At 44.1% G+C, this 21783-nt stretch overlaps 3 protein-coding genes across 3 annotated transcripts; all 3 read left to right on the top strand.

Moving 5' to 3' along the window:
- Window positions 1-1169: 1169 nt before the first annotated feature.
- hoxb8a (homeobox B8a) lies at window positions 1170-2659 on the top strand (the record flags this gene model as incomplete). The annotated part of the gene is made up of 2 exons (XM_084448349.1): window positions 1170-1593; window positions 2340-2659. 2 exons carry the CDS (start codon window positions 1170-1172, stop codon window positions 2657-2659), a joined length of 744 nt encoding a protein of 247 aa, XP_084304475.1.
- A 2097-nt stretch (window positions 2660-4756) lies between these two features.
- hoxb7a (homeobox B7a) lies at window positions 4757-9165 on the top strand (the record flags this gene model as incomplete). Its single annotated transcript, XM_084448350.1, has 2 exons — window positions 4757-5162; window positions 8906-9165. The coding sequence occupies 2 exons, from the start codon at window positions 4757-4759 to the stop codon at window positions 9163-9165; spliced, it is 666 nt and encodes a 221-aa protein (XP_084304476.1).
- A 10021-nt stretch (window positions 9166-19186) lies between these two features.
- hoxb6a (homeobox B6a) lies at window positions 19187-21243 on the top strand (the record flags this gene model as incomplete). The annotated part of the gene is made up of 2 exons (XM_084449158.1): window positions 19187-19613; window positions 20987-21243. The coding sequence occupies 2 exons, from the start codon at window positions 19187-19189 to the stop codon at window positions 21241-21243; spliced, it is 684 nt and encodes a 227-aa protein (XP_084305284.1).
- Window positions 21244-21783: the final 540 nt, after the last annotated feature.

The following is a 21783-nucleotide window of genomic DNA, read 5'->3' on the forward strand; positions in this document are numbered from 1 at the left end:
CGGTGAAATTGCTCCGAGTGAAGCATTTATGGGTTCGGTTGTGGAACCTCGTAAAATCCTAACAGCTTTTTTGATGCACGGTGTAAACAACAAAACAGCCTCGGCGTTTATGGCATTTTATAGTTTGTTAAAGCATTTACAACCACTTTCCCCATTACACCACGAGTGGCGCTCCTTCCAGACTTCCCCACGTCTTTATGAATATCATATTTATAAAAATACGATGATCAAAATGTTAGATCTGACTAGCTCGTTTATCCTCACAGTCCTCAGACGCGCACGATACCAGAGGCTTTGACAAGTTGTTTTAAACCTGCAATTACATTTATAGGGACTTGTTAAAACTGATACCAATTAAGTCGTGTACTTTTCACAATTTGCCTGTGCGACCCTGACATTTTCGTAAAAGAGGGAGCGCGAGCATCTCGTTAGAATTTAGAAATTAATGAGTAGATGTGCATCCCTTTAGGTTGCCTATTAGCGCCATGCTAAGAATCAATCTCTTCAGGAGAGGGTTTAGAGGCGGTAAGCTGGGACGGGTGGCACGGGGGCGCTGTGTGATTTGATCTGATGCGAAGCGGCAGATTTCTCATTAACTTACCCGCTTGAATATATTAATGCGCATATTCTCCCCTCCTCTCTGCCTCCGAATCCTCCCTCCCACCCTCACCCCCACCCCCCTCTCTCCCCCTCCCTAGTCCCTCGCTCCCTCTCCGTCTCTCTCCCTTTCTCTTTTTCTCCCTTTTTCATTCTCTCACTCCTTCCATATCAGCGGCGCGCAGAGCAGAGCGGTGTCCGTGCGGGATGAGGGAAGCCAATGGGATGAGGAGCCGATAATAGATGCAAATTATCGTGAAAAGACACCGCAAAATATGAAACAACTCATTTGCAGCGGAGTAAATCACAGAAAACTGTTTGTGAACTGGCACCTCATACCGGAATTGTGATGCAGGAGCTCTTCAGTGGATTCGTTTTTATGGAAACGGCATGATTGTGGCTTCGGCTATTTAGATAGGGTATTTTGAAATACCACGTCCCTACATTGGTAAACTGCTTGGGTTCTTTTTTCAAACCCGATATCCTTCCTCCTCGAACGTTTGAGTCTGAACAAACACTAAGCAACACCAAATCATCATCACCATCATCAACAACAACAACAACAACAAAAGATGAGTTCATATTTTGTCAACTCTCTTTTCTCCAAATACAAAAGTGGAGACTCTTTACGTCCCAATTATTACGAGTGCGGGTTCGCGCAGGACCTTGGGAGTCGACCCACCGTAGTGTATGGACCCGGCAGTGGAGCAACTTTTCAACATCCCCCTCAGATCCAGGAGTTCTACCACCATGGCGCCTCGACACTTTCCAGTGCCCCATATCAACAAAGTCCCTGTGCGGTTACGTGTCACGGAGAGCCGGGCAACTTCTACGGGTACGACGCTCTTCAGAGGCAGACGCTTTTCGGTACACAGGACGCGGATCTGGTCCAATATAACGACTGTAAGCTAGCCGCCGGTGGCATCGGTGACGAGACGGAGGGCACGGAGCAAAGCCCCTCTCCAACGCAGTTATTCCCGTGGATGCGACCGCAAGGTAAGTCGCCGAGCTAAAAAGCTGAAAACACTGTGTAGACTGTGGCACTAGAAGAGGGACTGCGGTGTAGAAAGTTAAACCTTAAACCTCAACCGCAAATTAGGCTCTGAGGCGCATTTCCTGTGTGCAAAAGGGAAGACAATAGAGCTGTTTTATTGTTTTATGGTGTCCAAAACTTGTGAATCACTTTACTGTTTAATGACCCCGCCATATAGTGGGAGAGAACTGAGGGAGAGAAAGGAAGTTTAGCCTCCTGCTCCTTGTGCGAGCTATTGGCCCGCAGCTGATTCTTGTACTTCTCACCCCAGTCAAAGTTTTACTACTAGCTTTTACGACTTACAGTGGTTTCGGGGATTATTTCGCTACAAGGTGGCCGCAACCATCCCCCCTCCCCTCCCCGAGGTTATAAGATAGACTAGGGGGCTTTGGTTGTACTTATAGCCTACCCCGAATGTGTGTGGGCGTTGGGCTGATGGCCTCAGCCGTTTGTGCTCCAAGGTCCGTTTATGGTGGCTAATATTGCGCATGAATGTGATGAGATCCAGGTGGTCACTTGGATGTTGTGGAAGTGTTTAAAATAACTTAAAAGGTAGATTTATGCGTTTACAGTTACCTTGGGCATAACAAAAAATGAAAGGCTATAGCTTCAACCTATAGCCTACCACAACTTATTGATTACGTGGGTTATTAAATGTGGGTTAGCAGATTGCCTGTGTTTTCTCAAACGTGTCCCCTCTTATTGCCAGTAGCTGCCGGACGGAGGCGAGGCCGACAGACCTACAGCCGCTACCAGACACTGGAGCTGGAGAAGGAGTTCCTCTTCAACCCCTACCTGACCCGCAAGCGGCGGATCGAGGTATCGCACGCTCTGGGACTGACCGAGAGGCAGGTCAAAATCTGGTTTCAGAACCGGAGGATGAAATGGAAAAAGGAGAACAACAAGGACAAGTTCCCCAGCAGTAAGTCCGAGCAGGAAGAGATCGAGAAGGAGAAGAGGGAGAAGGAGCAGCTCAGCGCCGGGGCACAGTCGTCCGGGGAAGACTGCGACAAAGCCAAGCAAATGTAAAAAAAAAAAAGAAGAAAAAAAAAATAGCTGTAGGGGGGGTGTGGGGGGATGGAATCAGCACCACGGAAAAGACAGCATCGAGAGAGGGGGTGGTGGGGGGGGGGCGGACCAGCATGTGGTTTTGTCTCGGAAACATGGCAGTCTTTGGCTGGCCGTTCCACGTTTCAGACCGACGTCTCCACACGGCGACCATAAGGGCAGGACTATTAATATTGTTGTTGTCTGGAGACAGAAACGAAACATTTGAACGGGGGAGAAATGAAGCATTTGTACTTTTTAATCTGATGTCGGGGAAATATTCTAGTGTTTAAAAATGATAGCCTCATTTCCTTGTGGAACAATTATCGTGAAAACATTTCTATTGTTAGAAGTTTATCATTAACAGTTATCTTTGGCAGCTGTATAGTTTTTAAGTTAAATGGTGCACTTTTTACTGTTCCCACTTCTGTTATGATGACGTAGCAAATAATGAATTCCAACAACATGAAACTGCCTATTTATGCCGTAGTTTTCCTCTGTTTTTCACTTGTCCTCTTAGTTGGTTTCAATTGATGGTATTTTATTGTCTTCCTTTCTTGGGTAAGCATGCGCACAGTGCAAAAAATGAATAAAAAAAGGATAATAAAAAAGGATGTCATGTGACCCCTCCGTTTACTGTGAAACAGAATGTGTACTGTACTCGTGAATTAGTTTATTGGGGGGACTTGATGATGATTATGCTTTATTGTTACACATCACTTTGTTCTGTTGTCTAAAATCGTGAAGCGGCTGAAGAAAGAGGACACAATAAAGTTTACAAGCGTCCATCATTCGTGTTCTCATTTCTTCACAAGGTGCGAAGCCTCCATATAGCCACGGTCTGTCCGATTAAGCCGTCCAGTTTCAGGCAAAATAAACAATTAGCTCCAGCAGAAATTTCAACGCCGAATGGCACGGTGTTGCATCCAAACCTTCAGTGAAACAATGTTTATTTATGGCTACTTGGTTTGTCTCTCCTCTAAACAATTTGGGGATGACGTGAGGTCAGAATATTTCAAACCTATCCATCGCTCGGGGAGCTTTAGATAGACAAGGTCGCGGCACGTGAAACCACGCCAGGTTGGATCAGTACTGGGTTCACGGCGGGGGCCGTTCTGTAGGGCCCCCTGATCTAAACACCTCGCTTTAAGGCCTATATGAGGACGGATAGAGCTTCACAAGCTCTACATGGGATCTCGCCTCCCCAAGTTCCCAAGACACTCAGACGGACAGTTGCGTTTTTACGCAAAATGTATTTAAAAGCACCTTTGCGCCAGGTGGATTTCGGCCAACGGCTCGGTTCTGTGGAGGCCCGAGCTGAGGAGCGCGGTAAGTGCGGCGAGGCGTCTCGAGCTGTGGCTGCCATAGGCCTTTTACTGTTCTGTTTAACACAACAAGCCTTGTGTTGTCCGGAGCCAGAGCCGTAGAGCAGGAGATGGGTGCTGTGGGCAGGGAGACGCTCCGGAGCAGAAATTCTCTCTCTGAAAGGGAGAGGGGCTAGAGTCAGCGTTGCGAGTGGGCCCCTCTACACAGACCACTCAGAACAGACATGGCTGCGCACTGCACTGACCACAATAACAGAAGCAGTGTTTTTCCTGCGGGAACTTTGTCAAAAGACCACCCTCACATTGAAATTGAAGCTAAGTAAAATCGATACGGGAGTAAATAGGGTTTTACTTATTTGTGTGAATGTCCAAAGAGAATTCGGAGACATTTTAAGATTTGTGTACGTTTCAGTTGGATGCTGTTGTTTTTTTTAATAACTGCGCCACGCGCTAGGTGATAACTGAATACTTCTGTAGACCATCGATTTCTGGGCTTCTTGTTAAGCCTTGATTGGAGGCACCTTTGCATTTACAGTGAACGTATGGTCAGTGGTGCACTTTTTTCCACATTACGCGAGCGGTGGGAAGCTCTCTTGTTATTGGAGGGCTTTGTACCACATGGCCCCTATCACGTGGCCCCCGAGGAAAAAGGGGTGATTTTTGGTGTAAATCTAGACCGTAATACTGTAATATATCACAGTACCTCGTAAAACCGACACTAAAACCTCCCGGCCTACAAATCACCGGTCAAATTATGAGTTCATTGTATTATGCGAACGCTTTGTTTTCAAAATATCAAGCAGCAAGTTCTGTTTTTCCAAACGGGGTATTTCCAGAGCAAACTTCGTGCGCCTTTGCGTCTAGTTCGCCGCGAACCAGCGGCTATGTCCCGGGCTCCAGTGGAGCTGCGTTCTCCTCTTCCTCGTCAATATCCGGACTGTACAGTAATGGAGGTAACATTCCCTCCCAGAACCCCGGCATGTACACCTCTGCGTACGGGCTGGGCGCCGGCTCCCTGAACATGCACTGCTCCCCCTTCGACCACCCCAGCCTCTCCGTGATGTGCTCCGGTGACCCATCCAAGCTCCCCAGCAGCTGCAGCAAAGCCGAGCAACAGAACGAGGACAACCTCCGGATCTACCCCTGGATGAGAAGCTCAGGTAGGGCTATTAGAAAATATATTATGTTCTCCTGAGGGAGGAGAGGATTAAAGAGGGGCTGGGTTGAAGGGGCTGCTCGTTCCGACCTAATAATTACGTTAAACGGTCTTTAAACTGAGCCGTTGCGGAGTGGCCAAGACCGCTCGACGAACTATGCTTTACGCCGCTTTGCCAGCGCAGATCTTTTATTGCTATACGACCTCCATAAAACCATAATTTAAGACATCTGAATATTCATTAGGTGGTATTGTGTTAAAACGGAGAGAGGGGGCGTAGGATTATCCAACTCTGATCCCCGCAGAAGGGCAAAAACAGCCTAGTATGGCTGCTTCAGCTCGTGTTGTTTATGTTGCTTGTTTCTAGGATATCTTTCTCAACAACACAGCGTAGATGTCTGACTCTAAAACACGGAGCCGATTCGCTGTTCCCTAAATACGTCTGAATGATGAGAAGCGTGTTTACTACCGTGCATTGTAAGGTTTCCTGTTACAGTAAGACAGTTTTGTGTAAACGCCTCGTTCGGGCATTCACGAGTAGCCTATAACTCTTTGATAGTTCAGAGTAGTAGCCTAGGCCTGGTTCAGTTTCAGTGTTGAGTGTCACACAGCCAACATTGTTGGAAACAGCATACGATCCTAAGCTTCAATATTAAGCGCTGTGTGTGTGTGTGTGTGCGCGCGCGCGCGCGTGCATGAGTGTGTGTTTATGTGTTTTTTTTTTGTATCGCTTTTGGCCCCTGAAAAATTACTCCCCACTATTAAGGAAGGAACAGCCAATTTCCAATTCCGTGCAGCCCCGGGAGAAATAGTGTCTGACAAGTTTTTGTCTAGTGATTTTCTGTAGGCACTCAAGGTTTGGCTGCAACTACCACAAAGTTCCTATCTGTCAAACGTCAGCTCGCAGGCGCTGCGCACCCTCGTTAGCCGCTGGCTTAAAACATACAACAACATAAATACTTTGGAAACAGATACGTCCTCATTAGCAACTATTTTGACATTTACTACCAGGTATTCGTTGTCACACGTTATCTTATCATACATTTTCTGGCTGTAGTCTTAAGTTGTGTGTGTGAGCTATTTGTGTCGCGTGAAAAATGCATACTCTACATTTTGTGCGGACCGAAGCGTGATCATACCAAACATATCTTCCTTTACTAACCTTCCATTTGCTAATTCGGTAATAGTCACCACCTGACTTGGTAAATGGGATTTAGACTTCAAACGTTTTCCACTAACGACTCCTAGTATAAAGGAAGGTGATGTTTGGCATAGCATTGCAAAGCTGGGCCTACCATAGGCCTACATAAACAACCAGCCTACATGACTGGCCCGTCGGCTACTTGGTACATTGTTAATTTTTCATATTGACTTTCAACTTAGATTGACAAACATTTGACAAAGCCTACTGTACATAGAAAACACACACACGCAAACACTAGCCTAGCGGAGAGAGAGAGAAAGAGAGAGAAAGAGAGAGAGAGAGGAGAGAGAGGGGAAGGGAGGGAGAAAGAGAGAGAGAGAAAGAGATGAGGGAGATGAGACTTGCCAAGAAGCAAGAAATATGTGTTGTCCTGACTTGCATGACGTACTCACAGTCTTGGCCTGTAATGAAGTTGTATATTTTAATTTAGACGTTTGGAGGTAATTTAAGTAAAGTCGAAAAGTATGAGTGTAATATTTTGAACCCAGATCCAACATTCATTTAGAAAGTGAAAGGAAATATTATCTGCACTAGAAATACATATTGCCTATACTCCCTTTTACACCTATAAATAATCACATATCAAATTAGTCATTGGACAGCAGCGCGCACGCACACGCACGCTCTCACACACACACACACACACACACGCACACACACACACACACACGCACACACACACACACACACACACACACACACACACACACACACACACACACACACACACACACACACACACTACATGAAATCTAATGTCTTACACTCTGGGTGTGTGGTGCGCAGAGGTTTAGCCTGTCTCCTCGAGTACAATGCTAGTCCTTGTTGGAACACAGAAGACTCCCAGCCAAGCCGTCTCTGTTAAAGAGCAAATCACAGTCAGGACACATGAAGAGAGAAAAATATCATCAATAAGGATGAATACCCCCTTCTTTTCCCACTCTCTCGTTCCCCAGTCTGTCTCTAGACCTCCAGAATTTCCCCATGTCTCACACTGAGACGGGTTTCACCCAGAAAGTGACACGTAGGCAGCCCAGCGGAAATGAGAAGCACACTAGTGACCACTGCGTTCAATAAAACTCCATAGTGCGCGAGCCGCTGTAGACTCCATTAGACGCTTGTCTGCCTGTAGCGGAAGCGACAAGCAGACCTGACCGACCCTATGCGGAACTCCTGAGAAGGGAGACAAAAAAAATACTCATGTGTGGCAACAGGGGAGCGAATATGTTTGTGCTCCACGACTATCTTTATGCTATCGAGTTTTGATTCGAGAAGGGCCTCTATACACCCCGTTACTGTTGAGGTTTTGTTGTTGAGGCCAAACTATAAAATCCCCTCACAGCTCTTAGGCAATGGAATGTCTGGCCTTTTGTTCGAAAGAAACAGGAGGACTATAGGCTACGTATGCAACTGGATGTTTTGTGCTCGAGCCTACTTGATTATCACTTGTTTTTAAGAGTGCTATAGGTCTCCTGTAAAGTCCCATTGGAGCCTCGCTGATAAGTCATTTTATATCACAGGTGGTCTCTATAGGGATATACTTTGTAACACCCGCATGCCTATAGGCAACACATCCTACATATAGAATAGTAAGAAGGGAAGCCTACATAGACCCTGAAAATGTAGGCTAACATTGTTCAACACTCGTTGATGCTGCAGATTTTACAGGAAGTGCAGAAAGTCGCATAGTTTACAAGACTACAACAACATTTTTGTTTATTTATTATTATATTATATAATTTTATATATCCGTAGGGTCCTACTTTTCCAAAATGTCTATAATTAGGCCTACTTACATCCTTAAAACGAAGACCCGCTGAAAACGGTAGCCTTTGCTGGTCTTAAAAATAGTAGTTCTATGCAAAAGCCTCCGCCACTCAATCGCATTTATGAAGACTGGAACGAAGTACAACAACTGCCGCGTGGGCACAGAATGTTGGGGAATTAACCACATTTATGGATGGATATCTTCACATCATTTTACTTAAATCAGTTCGCGGTTTTGTTATCCTGTTATCCTGAATATCCCCAGCCTATACATTGAATAATCACTCCACCCAGTGTCTACTTTATTAGGTAGCCTCGCCTACACCTGCTACGTTGACGCGAAAGCCAGCTCACCCAAATAGCAAATCATATAGCCTAATCTTGTTCTGAATATTCTCAGATGCATATTCAAGAACGACTCATATCCAGTAACAACCTTTATTTTACAAATTAGGCATATTTTGTATCACCTCGTGGAGTTTGGAGTTTTTGTTGTTGTTATCAGGCTACACACAGGCCAGATAGCCTAACAAAACAAGTGAACAATTTCAGCCATTTAATTCAGGCCTAGGCCTACATATTTATGGGAATTACAAAGTGATGCAAAGCATTAGCCTTTCACCACAGGAATGGGGGCAGCGTAATGTAATATGATCCTCAAAATGTGCTGTTTACACACGACAAACATAAAATGCATATATTTTGGGAAAGACACTGGGGGAAATAACCCGTTTTACGGCCTGCTCATTGGCCAAACGTCCCTTGATCTCTTACAGGTGCAGACAGGAAGCGAGGCCGACAGACGTACACGCGCTACCAGACCCTGGAGCTGGAGAAGGAGTTCCACTTCAACCGCTACCTGACCCGGCGACGGCGCATCGAGATCGCGCACGCACTCTGCCTCACTGAGCGACAGATCAAAATCTGGTTCCAGAACCGAAGGATGAAGTGGAAGAAAGAAAACAAGACGACCGGACAGAGCTCCCCTACCGCTGACCAACCGGGAGGAGATGAAGATGAGGAGGAGGAGGAGTAGCGATTGCTGACGGTGAAAAACATGAAGGAGTACTAGGCCTATAGCTTAGAGGACTGCTATTGATAAAATCAAGGGTGAAATCCGCGTTTCCCCTATTCTTACACTGAATAGTTAAACATACAATACTACCTACTAAGATAATTTGTTTATAATTGTCCAAAGCCACGTATTGTTTTGGTAAAAGTGGGCCTATAGTTAAATTACGGAACGATAGCATCCTGCATTGATGTTGCTTGTATTTTCATTTACATTGATGTTGCGTATAGACTATTTTAATTTGTGCTCAGTTGTATGATCTAGGCTTGTGTTTTAACATTGACCTGTAAAACTGCAAAACTCTCGCTTGGGACAACTAGGCCTGTCCTGAAAGGGATCGGCTTTGGAGGGTTTTAGCCTACCTAAGGTCACCCTTGTTATGATGTATTCATTTAGTGCCCTCCATTTCCTCTGGCTGTACATTTTAGTCGTGCTGTAACGAGTTTAACCGTTATGCTATTAGATTTTATGCAGTCTGTTTTTTTATTGTTTATGTACAGTGGACCACAAGGTGTAGCCTAGGAATATATTTTTTCGTGTTGTGAGGGACTTTTTTTTCGTTATCCAATTGCACACTTGTTTTGTTTATGTCAATAAAAGTAATCAATGTGTACGGATTTTCTCTCTTGGGTTTCGTATTCACGGGCTACACAAAATGTAACCCACGGCATGATATAAACGGCCTCCTTTCCAACGGAATAGTGGAGGAAGATGACTAAGATCAATAGGTAGAAAGTTACAATAATAATCTTTGAAAATATAAATAGCCTCCATGAAATATTGTTCCGGCGCTCTGCACGAACAATAGCCTATTATTTTCTAGTGGAATTACAATTGTCACCCATTCAAAATCACCATTCTCAGACACTCAGATTAAGTATTAAGAAGTAAGAGGATTAAGAAGTAATTTAGAAATTACCACTGGCAGTATGTTAGTACTGAGAGGCATATTAACATTTGATCATATTTGAAATAATTCATTTCATTTTATTTAGGTATATCTTCCAGACGTTGCTTGTAGCTTGTGAACTTATTTGAGAGTCAGCAGTATAAGATAAAATACATATGAGATATTTTGATTGGCAAAAGGGGTTGCATTAATATACACCCTTGTATCAATATAAACATTTTACTGTCTTCTACGTTGATATTACTTCTGATCATGGATGTCTTGTTACTCAGTCCTAGATCCATAACAAGATTCGTTGGGTGCAGGGTCGTCTTCTCTGTACGATGCACCCAGGCCTGTATGGCCAAAAGAACACTGTTATATTGGGGCTGTAACTGAGCCTAATGCGTTTATTGCATCAATGAAAGGCCGGAAACCACCATAAAAGTAACAAATAAGATCAACAAAATGGGAAACGGGTTCAAGAAAGCGTCTGCTTGTGTGTCAACTTTCCAGGGCGTGAAACAATTCACGTCTTTAGGTTTCGTCCTGGCTTTTCTATTTACGTTAATATTTAACCTCCTGCATCCTCACATATAGGAGCATCAAACGGCATAATTTAGTTACAGTAGCGTCGAATAAAACACGAACCAAACCAGGAAGTACCATGACTATCATACAGGACCCTTTTTCAAGACATGGACCTTGATGCGGCTACTAAATACCGCATTGTGAAACATTTTACGCACGGTATTTGTACCATGCATTTTCGTTCAGATAGGGCCTATGGTGTTTTTTTTATGTTTGTAACACATCATACAACTGAATGAAACACATATTCATAATCTTTGTCATAAACAGTGTTGTTTTTCTTACGGTAAGTCTGAAAATGGTTCTCGTTTAGCATTGCCTTTGCGCATGAAGCACCAAATGTTATTTGCTCTGGTTATAATTTGGGCATTCCAAATAGCCTAGGCCTGTTAAGATATACAAGCCTTAATAAAACACCTCCTGTCTGTTTAATCACAAATGATAGCAGTGTAAAACAATGTAGGCTATTAATGTATTGCATTTTATTTAACGCGTAAGCAAGACATATAATACACTTTTAGACATAGGAATTATCTGTGCCAGTGTAAAGAGTCTATATTATTACGAGAACGTGGTGTGGGAGGTTTTAAATACTGTAGGTTATTAGGTTAATACTACAAGTAAGCACAGATAGGAAAACATTCATTTTGAATTATGTTTTATATTTACCAGGTACCAACGTGTTCGTTTTTGCTTGCTCAGTTTTCCCCCCAAATTAATTAAAATGCTATTTTGGTTCAACAATATTGTTGCACGAATTGTTGAAAAGCGCAAAAAACACCAACAACAACAACACAGGCCGTATATAGTCGGTCCCGCCGCTCGGCCTACAAATATCACCCAAACATGAGAGCATCTTTCTGGTTAAAGACGAGAGAAAAAAAACGTTTGCTCCTTCTTTTTCTGAAGAAAAAGATGGCGTCTGAGGCCACTGCTGCTAAAGCAGTCATGAAGAAATGCAATAAATTCCTTGTTGTTTTATGAAAATTTACAACTTTGTGATAGAACTTTATGAGTGCCTGGGTGCTGGGATTGGCCGAGGATGGTCATGTGGATGGGTAACCGTGAACATGAACTTTTTATGATTTCCCAAGTGGTTATATTGCAGCATTCTTCTGGCCACTGCACCTTCTCTAGCAACACTGTGCTCCTTCAAGGTTCTATGGATCTTTTTAAATCGTGTTTATGAAATTAAAAACTCCATAAGCTCATGGCCCCCCTCTTCTCGGTGATTACAGGGAGACTGGGAGAGACCTGCCTCCTCGCTCCTCGCTGTCCTCGCGCTATGCTAATGTGGCCGACTGTGATTGGGATTTCCGTTGCGATGGAGAGAGTGACTGAATATGAGGGGTCTGGACACGCCGGAGGGTCGCATCAAATTTTTCAAATGTGGGATGACGCTTGACTCCCGTAGACAAATGTCAGGGAAACGGTCGTAGGCGGCCGGCAACACTGCACGAGCCAGATAAGCGTATAACGGGGACCGGCGCGAGGGACAGGAATGCTGTTACCGCGAGCTGCGTGAAGCTCGCCGCCCTGTCCAAGAGCTCAGTGACGGATTATCAACAAAGGTAAGGCATGCTTGTCTGTCACTCGCCTGCGTTGGTTCTTTTAACTGCGCCGCAACCACGGCTAGGCTATAGGCTAAACACTCGAATATATTCACGTGTGCCTTTGCGTAATCTTATCTAAAAATACCAATTGATAGCGTGGGAGCCTCTTGAACACAGTAGGCTACTTAAGATGTGCTAATCTCGTTGAGTGTGTGTGATGAATTTGGATTTTGCTCGGAGGCATATTTGTCAAATATCGATATCGATTCGCGGAGCTCGGTTGTGGTTGACAGAGGGGTGTTTGTGGTGTAAAACGCCGAGCGATGCCCGGGCTATGCGCACCGAGGGCGAGGTTTAACGGAACTGTGCCGTTGCCAATGGGATTATATCCTACTGTACGGTCTTGGGTCATCTCTTACGTGGACTCGCTTAATGAAAAAGCACGAGGCTATGCGACATTCCTCCACTCCTCCATCACAGCCTTAGACCGCGCGGAAACAAACAAGACAAGGCACGCGGGCGTTTTCAGTACACAATTGAGCAGATAAGAGCGCGCTGACCGTCTTCCTTATTCACCCGCCATCCCCTGCTCCTCCATTACGCATGGGGTTGTCAACGGGACGCCTGTACCACTTCCAGATCAGCGCGGCACGCTTCCAGGTTATTGGGCAGCCGGGGTGCGTCTGTAAGGGGAGACGGTGTTTTTGTGTGTGTCTGCGGCGTCATCTCGCCTACTTTTATTGCTTTATTTCCACTCTCATTTCCCCTCCTAGGCCACCATCCTGTGCTGTTTTAGCGCGGCCATACCCTTTGGTCCCCATTTGCTGTCTCCCCGTCTGTGAAAACACCCCCCCCCCACTCCCCCACCACACACACACACCCACGCCCATCATAATGATCACATCCAGAAATGACAATTGCACTGACATCTGATACACTTCTTGCTGTAATAGCTAATTTCAACATTCACTATTCATTCCACAAGTACAGTCATAACTGCAAAATCATCAATACTGTACTGTCACACTTATTCCACTAGCCTATATGGTTGTGTATACCTAAAATGATATAAATAAATGAATGAATTGCCTGATTCTTATTATTAGTAATCATAGCATTAGCTTATAATCATCAAGGTGTACAGGTGTACTAAGTTTCGTCTGTCTGTCTGTCTGTCTGTCTGTCTGTCTGTCTGTCTGTCTGTCTGTCTGTCTGTCTGTCTGTCTTTCTGTTTGTTTGCATGTCCGTCTGCCTTTTTGTCTGTCTGTCTGTCCATATCTTTCATTTGCTGTTTTGTGAGGTCTCATTTTGTCACACAGGCATTTTTCTAATATAAATAGTTTGTGTATGTATGTATGTATGTATGTATGTATGTATGTATGTATGTATGTATGTATGTATGTATGTATGTATGTATGTATGCATGCATGCATGAATGCATGCAGTATGTATGTATGTATGTATGTATGTATGTATGTATGTATGTATGTATGTATGTATGTATGTATGTATGCATGCATGTATGTATGTATGTATGTATGCATGCATGTATGTTTGTATGTATGTATGTATGTATGTATGTATGTATGTGTATAAGTATGTACGCAGTGTTTGTGTGTGTGTGTGTATGTATGCAGTGTGTGTGTGAGTGTGTGTGCGTGCGTGTAGGTGTGTGTGTATCTATGCAGTGTGTGTGTGTGTGTGTGTGTGTGTGTGTGTGTGTGGGTGTGTTTGTGTGTGTGTGTCAATCAGTCTGTCATTATGTGTCTGTCTGTATTTGGGCAGAATATTCGGTACAGCAGATAGGCCTATAGTTTTTATTTTATTTTATAATCTCTCCATCGCATTGTTTGAAGAACAACATTACATCTCATGGTCCTCGCCTTTTGAAATACAACCAACAGCTACGATTACAAAACACCGGTGATGACAGGATATACAAATAAAAAAATAATAATAATACCAACGCATATGACAATAACAAGATGAGATATTCAATTACAACATTTCATCATGCACATGTCATTTGAATATTAATTTACTGCTTCCTTTTCATCCATAGGTCAAAATACAATTACGTTCACTTGATGTTTATGGGTTGGGTATTGCCAGATGTATTGACGACAGTGCCTTTATTTTCCAAGTAAAATGTAGATAATACTTAATTGAGAAAGCATGTCATACATTTGAAACATTATTTCGAACTGAGCTGTCCAACCTTGTCAGACTGCAGCTTTGCAGTGCCGTGACGCAGGTTGCTGCATCCTTCTCTGCTCGTTCCTAACTCTCTGCTGCCATCTAGCGGTCACCTTTCAACAATACCCAAAAAGCCCGTGAGGGTGTGTGTGTTTATGAGGGTTTACGTGTGTATGTGTTTGTTTTGTGTGGAGCAGGCTATGTGTATGGGTCCTGTGTGTGGATAGACGATGCGTGCTTCTGGGCGGGCCTATTCCTGTGTGTGTTTACCGGTATTCCAGTGCATGCTTGAGCGTGCGTCTCACCCATCATGGTGCGTAAATGTGTTTTGCAGTTCAGCGTGTGCATTAGCTGTTGACAAACAGATGTGTGCTACTTCCCGCAGTGTTCCTTTCCGCGGGATTGCGTGCAGCAGAGCGTCCAGCGGGCCCCGACTGGGTGAACAGATAACAGGAAGCCTGGGGGCCGAGGGGCGGGCTGGGCCCGGTGGCAGTGGAACGTAGAAGAATGCAGAGGTTGTAAATTCTCGAGCTGCTGTTGCCGCGCGCTTTGATGTGTCCGCGTTTGGGAGAGATTTGTGGCACGCATGCAGAAAGACCAGGCCTAAAGGGCTTGATTTTCGTGCACCCCCACCCCCCCACCCCTCTCTCCCTCTCTTTCGCTTCCCTCACCCTCTTAAAAAAAACGAGGCGTAAGCGGATGACCGCGCCAAGGTTAGAGTCTTGCATTGTGCAGTGAACGGAGCGTGCAGTGGGGCCCAGTTCAGTGCGTCAACCTGGATTCACTCACCGCAGTTTTCCTTGTTATGAGGAGCCAGAGTTTAGCAGGAAAGCCGACGGGTCATTCTGGCTTATAGCCGATGTTGTGAGGTTGTGTGCAGTACTCTCCCCAAGGAAACACAAGCTGTAACAGCAATCTGTGTTAATGTGTTAGGGTCGTGTACTGGATAGTGAGAGAGGAATGTGGCGGTGGTGGCAAGTGAGGCGAGTGTGTGTGTGTGTGTGTGTGCGTGTGTGTGTGTGTGTCCAAACAATATTTGTCCTTGGTCCATGTTGTAGTTCGTTAAAGTGGGGTCTTGTAAGGCAATTACCTGTAGCATGAACAGCACAGGATACGTTTTTTCCACACACTGCGTGTACATGTGCGTGCGTGTGTGTGTGAGAGAGAAAGAGTGAGAGACAGAGCGGGGGAGAGAGAGAAAGAGAGCAAGGGTGTGTGCGTGAGTGTGTGTGCTATTGCCTACAGTAAATGTACATAAATACATACTGTAACCTATAAAACTATATTCAGCCAGTTGGTTCTTATTTATAATTTATTTAATTAATTCGTCCGGTTTCGCTGACATCTAGCCCCCAGCTATATGGTGTGATACGGCCATTAATTAATTTCAGTCTAATGTAACACTTTTTAAATCAATAACGTGATAAAGACTCTACAATAGTTTACATTAATTTAGTTTAGTTTAATTGGAATATTAAAAGTGGCTCAAACTTTCTGGTAGACTCAGACTCAAAGCAATGACATTTAATGTGTAACCTGCCTCGAGCGCTCTCGGTCAGATGATTATCAGGTAACCATCTACTAACTTCAAAAGAGCTCAAAGTTCATGATGGACAAGTCATTTTCCGAGGAACAATTATGAATGTCGAAGGAAGGCGGTGGAGTTCGGTCCATCATTAACTGGCTGAAGTTATCCACTTGGCAGCACACAAGCTGAAGCGACTGAACACTGCACCGCTACACTTTGTTTATTTGGCACAGTGGCCACTTAAGCCATCTTTTCATATTATTGACGCATAACGTAATGGAAGACAATGTGGTCTCTAATTGATTTGAATATAATCATTAGACTTTAGTTGTATTTCCTGATTAGTTTATTTCGATACACGTTACATTAATTTCCTCATATAAAGTATTAGAGCCTATGTAGTGTATAAATATGTTGTAATGCGTTTGGTGAATCGTGTTTGCCATCAGGATTAGACAACCCCTGTTTGACAGATTAATTCATGAATACACCTCTACACATAGACTTTTCAGTCTATTACCCTTCTAGTTGGCCTCTAATTTACTAAACAATTTAGCGAGAATTGCATGTGCTCTGTATTGTAACCTATGGTAATGAAGGCAGTAGTGTGTGATTTTGAAGAGTTAGTATAGCCTATGGCTTATGTAAATTGGCACTTTTTGATCGTCTAGGTGAGGGAGACGGGCAACTAACATAAAAATCTGGTTATATTTGTGGTTACACTAACCGCTTCTATATAATAATCACAAATTAGAGTAAACTATTCAGTGTTAAGAGCTGCCGTGTGTCTGTCTTGCGCATTTGTTTCAACTTCTGTCGCCACAGCTTGTTTTCTGTTCCAAGTCCTGTTGGATTTACAGGCCTCATAAACGGCCATAAAACAGTACACCCCCCTACCCCCCCAATAAAATAAAACAGCTACTCCCAAAGAACACAACTCGATTCAACTATTCACTGTTTTAATGTTTCATTATCACCCATTACAATTACAGTTATTACACAATCCCAATCAACAAAATAGTTATTACACAATCCCAGTCAACTAAATAGTAATTTATTCATGCCCTAGATAGGCTAGTAAAACATGTACAAAATATAGGACCACAATAGCGCAGAACAGTCATAAAACACAATATGAAATAAGCTTTTCTATAGCCTACTGCTGCGAGGCGGTGTGCCTATTATATTTGAGCACGGACAGTGTATCGTGTTAGGGAAATTAATCTGTTTTCAAACAAATATATGCATACATAATAATATCAGCATACTAACACAATGTAAGGGGTCAAGAATAGAGCGCATAAAACTACTTACATTATGCGTAATGTCATGCGGCCCGCTTGAGGGGCAGTTCCGGGACACATGACAGAAAGTGACAGACGCGTGTTTCCTCTCCAGTTAGTCTAAACATTGGCCTATCAAGACTTTTGATCCGCTGAGACGCATCTCCTGTGGGATCTCCTTTTATATTTCCACAATTGCTTTATAATCGTCTGTAGCCCAATGTGTTGATCCCCAGTGTTTCGGGCCAACTTTATGCAGTAGGCTAGTTTGGCCGCGGAAGTTTCTAGGCCCGCGAGCGTTGATGGCCTCGCCGTGCGTAATGCGTAAATCTGCAGACCTGCAATAAAAGAAAGGGAGCAATTAGATTTTTATAAAAGTAACATTAATATATAATATTGCACGGTATAAGCCCACGATAAACAGGCAATAACTAATTTTGGTCTACTTTTAGCTGAGTAGAATATCCTCCAGAGTAGTTATTACTCATTAATTATTAACAGAGACTTTTGAGTGGTCGATTTCTCTGTGTATACATTCAACAAAACTCACAACAATGGCATTTCCCGTTCACACAAAACTAAGCTATACCAAAGGAAGCCCCACGTCCGGCTCCGTTGGGGAAAGAGTCAAAATGAAAGTAAATGGATTCTGTGCGCAGTTGGTGAAGCAACACTTGTGTCCGCGAGAAGACTGGACTTATTTATGGGACTGGGGCTAATTTATGATTTAGCGACACATATTCGGGGCCATATAACTGTGCCATTTGTAAATGAAAAACAGACCAAGCCTCGAGACGAGTCGTAGTAGAGAAGTCAGGGAAACACTGAAAGCTTTACAATGCTTAATGACCTGCCCCCAGTCAATAATTTAGAAATAAAAACCGGAGCATGATATGTGGTCTGGGGAGCACGCATGTAAATACATACTCAACGCAGATAAATGTGGTAATCAGCAACTTTTATGTAGCACTACCACAAACCAGAACAGAGCCACCCTACAAGCAACCAAAACGGATCGACCCAATATAATAGCGTCTCAATTACGCTAAACGTTGATAAAAGCAACCCATGGATTAACCAAAGACTGTATGATTCCGAGGCAATATTCTGAGAAAAAAACTGTAATCAAAGATAACGGAACACCTTCTGCCACGTCCAGATGTGATGACATTACCTTATATGCTGACATATAAGGTAATGTCATTCATTATGAGCAGGATGCACAATACCTTCTCAATTACTCGTGTGGAAATGACAATGTGCATAACTGTGATGAGAAAGTAAGAAGGGACAAAAAGCACATCTTAATCCACCCAATGAAACGAGGATATAAATCATAACAAATATAAACAACGAGCAGTTCCAGAATATGATTCAATGCCCCCCCCCCCCCCCCTGCCCCGGCGGTGCATGCGTATTTGAAACGACGCACGTTTTGAAATCCTTTTTAATGTGGGGATTATTTGAACGGTAATATATTGTCGCCTTGAGTGAGCGGGTTGTGTGTAGGGGGAGCGGACGTCAGACCAAAGAGAAGGCTAGAAGAAGTGTCGATGTATTCAATTTAGCACTTTAAAGATTCCAGTGTGATTCGTATATTGTGCAATCTCATTGGAAGGAGGGAAAGGCGAACGAAGAGGAGGAAAAAAGGAAAGCGCCTGCTCTCGGGTTTTGCGCTGGGGTCCCCCGGCGCATGCAATCTCAGCCCCCCTCACGGGTGCTATTTTGCAGGCACGGACGTTCGCTATTGGTCAGTCTCCGGTCAGATGGTATGGTTTCCCTCTGTCCCGCACTGGCACATAGCCACCCAGCGCCCCCCCCCCCTCCCTCACCCCCCCCCTCCCTCAACTAAAACCCAATCTCCGATAAACTACTGATAGCTAAACCACTTGGACTATAAAACACAACAAATCATAAACCCAGGAAAAGAGCCCGTGCCCTCCCAATGAGTTCCTATTTTGTAAACTCAACTTTCCCCGTGACTCTGCCCGGAGGACAAGAGTCTTTCTTGGGACAGATACCGTTATATTCCTCCGGATATACAGATCCTTTAAGACACTATCCCGGTGCCGCCTATGGAGCTACCAGCGTTCAAGACAAGGCGTATCCGTCCTCGTACTACCAGCAGGCGAACGGTGCCTACGGCCGGGCCACCGCCGCCGCATGCGACTACGCAGCGGCCAGTTTTTACAGGGAAAAGGACCCCACATGCGCGCTCGCCAGCAGCATAGAGGAGCACTCTCTCGTGCTGAGCCAAGACCACCGTAAGACGGACTGCACGGGGCAGAGCAAGAGCCTTTTCGGCGACACAGAGGAGCAGAAGCCCTCGACGCCCGTCTATCCCTGGATGCAGAGGATGAACGCGTGTAACGGTGAGTCCACACAGCAATGTCATGGTTTTATCCCCCCCTCGCTCTTGTTTTGGGTTTTTGTCTGCCGCGGCTGATCCTCAGAGCTAGCGTACAGGCTACTACATGTGACCTACTGTAGCCCACTGTCTACACAGCGCCCGGAAGAGCGCAGGCTAGGCTACAAGGAAAAAATAACGTCGCCTTGGTGTTATCTAGGAGTGACGGGAGGCATGAGCAGAGCGGTCTCCGGTAAACCTTGTGGAGATTCCCTTCAACATTTCTACAGTATTGGTTCCCTATCGTTTGGTTATTGTCGTTTCCAACCGCCTCGAGGCTCACATTATTCACATTGTAGATTAAAAGCGCACGGCACACGACGCGCGCATCCCTGGTATAGGGTAACAATGGGGGCATGTAGTCCCCATGGAAGATTTCTCTTATCGTCAAAACGTCTCGTATTGTTTTGGTGACAGGCTTCTCCACTATTAGTTCTTAGTTATCAGACACACAAAAAAAGGACTCCGTCTCAGAGTTCAAGTAGTAGGCTATCACAAAGCAAACACAGTGAATGGGTTGCATGTGTATGAGATAGGCTTGGCTGAGAAATATATCAAAAGCCTGAGAAATGATAGGGCAAGACACTGCACGAGAATACAGGGAGAGGCATGGTGCAATAAATTACATTCAAGGAATTCCGAGTCGAAACAAAAAGAGCTAAAACAACTTTGATGAGCAGTCGTAGCTCCACTTCCTTGACTACTGGACATCCTAACGTTTGATCTATGACCACTTTTGAAGCAGACTCAAATAATCCAGTTTATTGTCGTTGCATGTATGTATTTTGTTTTATTTTAAAATAGCATTGCATTTAAGGGACATGCGTATTACACACAAATCAGTAGCCCAAATTAGACACTGTAAGACAGTTGCTGTTAAAACGTCATTACTGTAGATGCTAGATCCTGTGTATGAAAATAAAAACCATAATATGACACGCGCCAAAACAAACAACCCCCCTTTAAATCTGTCCTGTGCGTGATCAACAGACAGGAAATAACATCATATTTATTTTTGCTTGCCTGTTATGTTCTTGCCAGAGGTCTGATGAACAAACATATTGACATGTTGTGTGTTTGGTTATGTTAAATTAACCGTTAGAGGTCTACACAGTCTGTTGTTTGTCTTAAAAGCTAGGCCTATTAGACAAAATCTATGGTCTTATCTGTGGTCACTGTACTTGTGTCGCCTGTGCAGCGCTGGGTGTTATTCCGCCTCTCAGGCTACTCACGAGCTTCTCTGAAGCCTCCAAACTCTTTCTTTATCTATCAGTGCAATAAACACGAGCTCGAAGGTTAATGTATGACTTCTCTTTCCCCTGTTCTCTGTTCACACAGGGACCTTCGGTAACCCCGGTCGTCGGGGTCGGCAGACGTACACCCGCTACCAGACGCTCGAGCTGGAGAAGGAGTTCCACTTTAACAGGTACCTGACCCGGAGACGCCGCATCGAGATCGCGCACGCACTCTGCCTCACAGAACGCCAGATCAAAATCTGGTTCCAGAACCGGAGGATGAAGTGGAAAAAAGAGAACAAACTGATAAACTCCACTCAGACCAACGGCGAAGACGAAGAAGAGAAGAGGACAGAGTAAAAAAGAGAAAGAAAGAAAAGAACATGAAATGAAGTGGGGAGAAAATAAGGAGGGCGAGATAATGCATTAATGGCATATGGCATCTTTAGCCTATAAAGATATGAAGATTCACCCCCTTCATACGTCCAAAGGTTCCAATGGTGAAGTTGTCTTTGGTAAATTTGTTGTAGCATTCCGGAAGTTCACTAAACTTTTTATTTTATTTTTTAAGTTTTTTGTTATTGTTAATGTCTTCTGTGTTTATTTTTGTTATCATAATTCGGGTACCCGAATGACAGTGTTTTTGTGCGCTCGTCTCATGATTTAGAATGTGGTCTTATAAGATGAACGGCCATGTTTAACGAAACTATTTGAAGTAGGCCTATATGTCATATCTGTGTTCATATTTAAAATGTATAGAAATAAAGGGAAATTCTCCTTATATGGTGAATTAATGTATTTCTTTTGTAAGTTAAATAGGCTACCCAGACAGTTTTTTTCGTTGTTTGAAGGGGAGAACTCACTGATCTACTGATAACTCAAAGCTACCTAGACTGGGTC

Source organism: Borostomias antarcticus (assembly GCF_949987555.1).
Source record: "Borostomias antarcticus genome assembly, chromosome: 14".
Taxonomy (NCBI): domain Eukaryota; kingdom Metazoa; phylum Chordata; class Actinopteri; order Stomiiformes; family Stomiidae; genus Borostomias; species Borostomias antarcticus.